Raw genomic sequence first — 1,451 nt, forward strand, 5'->3', positions numbered from 1 at the left:
AGAAAAAATTAACAAAAGAAAACAAAACAAAACCGTGAAAAAACAAAACAAAACAAAATAAAAATGTTTGCAATGGATTCCAATAGGGAACTTCTTTACACCTATGAGTAATAAACACAATTACTAGGTTTGGCAAACAGTTCATTTGGAAATTAAAGCCTATGTCTGTATTGTAAACTCCGTAAAAACTGATCATTAAATTCAAGCCTTTCATATACCAGTTACTGAAACACAAAACCAGTTGATTTGCTAATAAAAGGAATTATTCATTTGTTCTCACAATTATAGGAATTAACCAGCTGCTTAACTGCCATGTAGAGCAGATGACATAGAAGAAAAGAAAGGAAAAAAACTCAGATAAAACTTAAAAAAACTGAAATACAGCAAATTCAGACACCAGCTTGCTCTTTTAAGACAACAAACTGAACATTAAGGCATAGTCTATATTTGTTGTCATTTCCTTTCCCCCACCCCACCGACAAATACCTTCTAGATCCACTAGCCATTTAGACTATTCCTAACCTCCAAATATTGTGTATACACAATATTAGCAAGGAGCAAAAGCCTGACGTCTTTCAGACAGCACTACAGTCGGCATACAGTTTTAGAAAGAATACTGTGTATGTCGTAAAGATTCGCCTTTAAAAACAAAGAACTCCATTTCTAAACAAATGGTTTTAAAACATTATGAAAACCCATCAAAAGATGATTCAATGTGGGCTTGGAACCTGATGAAGTGCACACTTCAAAGACTATTAACATAACACTCTGCCAAACACTCCCAACAAAAGGACTGCTCAGGATTGTTCTTCTTGTAATAGATAATTTGTCCCTGGCCTGGCCACCTCCTTTAAAACTATACACAAAAGTCCTGCTAAAAGACAACATTTTAGTTGATCATACAACAGAATGTCACAATGTAAACTAAACAGATTCTTGATATCAACATCATGTTTCCAATGTTTGTTAATTTCTCAATCCAACAGTTGGTCACAGAGGTCAAGTATTATCAAGGCTCCCTTGTCAGGTTTTCACCCGTCTGACATATCCATCCTTCAAGTTGAAACTGCAAGTTTCAACAGTTTGCAAGAGACAGAAGCCAGAGGCCCGTTAAGACACTGAGGAAATAGGATTGTGGGGCGAACCAATCTGGGTAAGAACTTTATCCAGCCACTGGAGAGGGCCATGCAGATGTATCTCAATCCAGCAGGGGGTGCTAGTAACATCCTGCCTGTGGTACTTGGCTCCCCAACCCTAGGAAAAAGAAAGCACACTGGTGTCATTTAACTCTCTATCTCATTGAGTCACTCTACCAAGTAAAAAATCATATGATTAGTTCACATAATTATGTTTGGTCTCATGGCTATGTCCCACAAGAAAACAAACATACCGCAAAAGCATGGGTAGTTTTTGGGGATGGACACTGGCCACCAAAAGTCTGTCCATGGACC

The 1,451-nt window shown here is 37.6% G+C and overlaps 1 protein-coding gene across 1 annotated transcript in view; it reads right to left on the minus strand.

The window, feature by feature from the left end:
- Positions 1–1,110: 1,110 nt before the first annotated feature.
- The window catches only part of LOC113839048 (mothers against decapentaplegic homolog 1-like), an 8,993-nt gene continuing 8,652 nt past the window's right edge, over positions 1,111–1,451 (minus strand). The window contains 1 exon segment of the mRNA XM_035453927.1: positions 1,111–1,254. Coding sequence (XP_035309818.1) covers positions 1,111–1,254 — 144 coding nt within the window.

Source organism: Cricetulus griseus, unplaced genomic scaffold (genome assembly GCF_003668045.3).
Source record: "Cricetulus griseus strain 17A/GY unplaced genomic scaffold, alternate assembly CriGri-PICRH-1.0 unplaced_scaffold_80, whole genome shotgun sequence".
In the NCBI taxonomy this organism is placed as follows: Eukaryota; Metazoa; Chordata; class Mammalia; order Rodentia; family Cricetidae; genus Cricetulus; species Cricetulus griseus.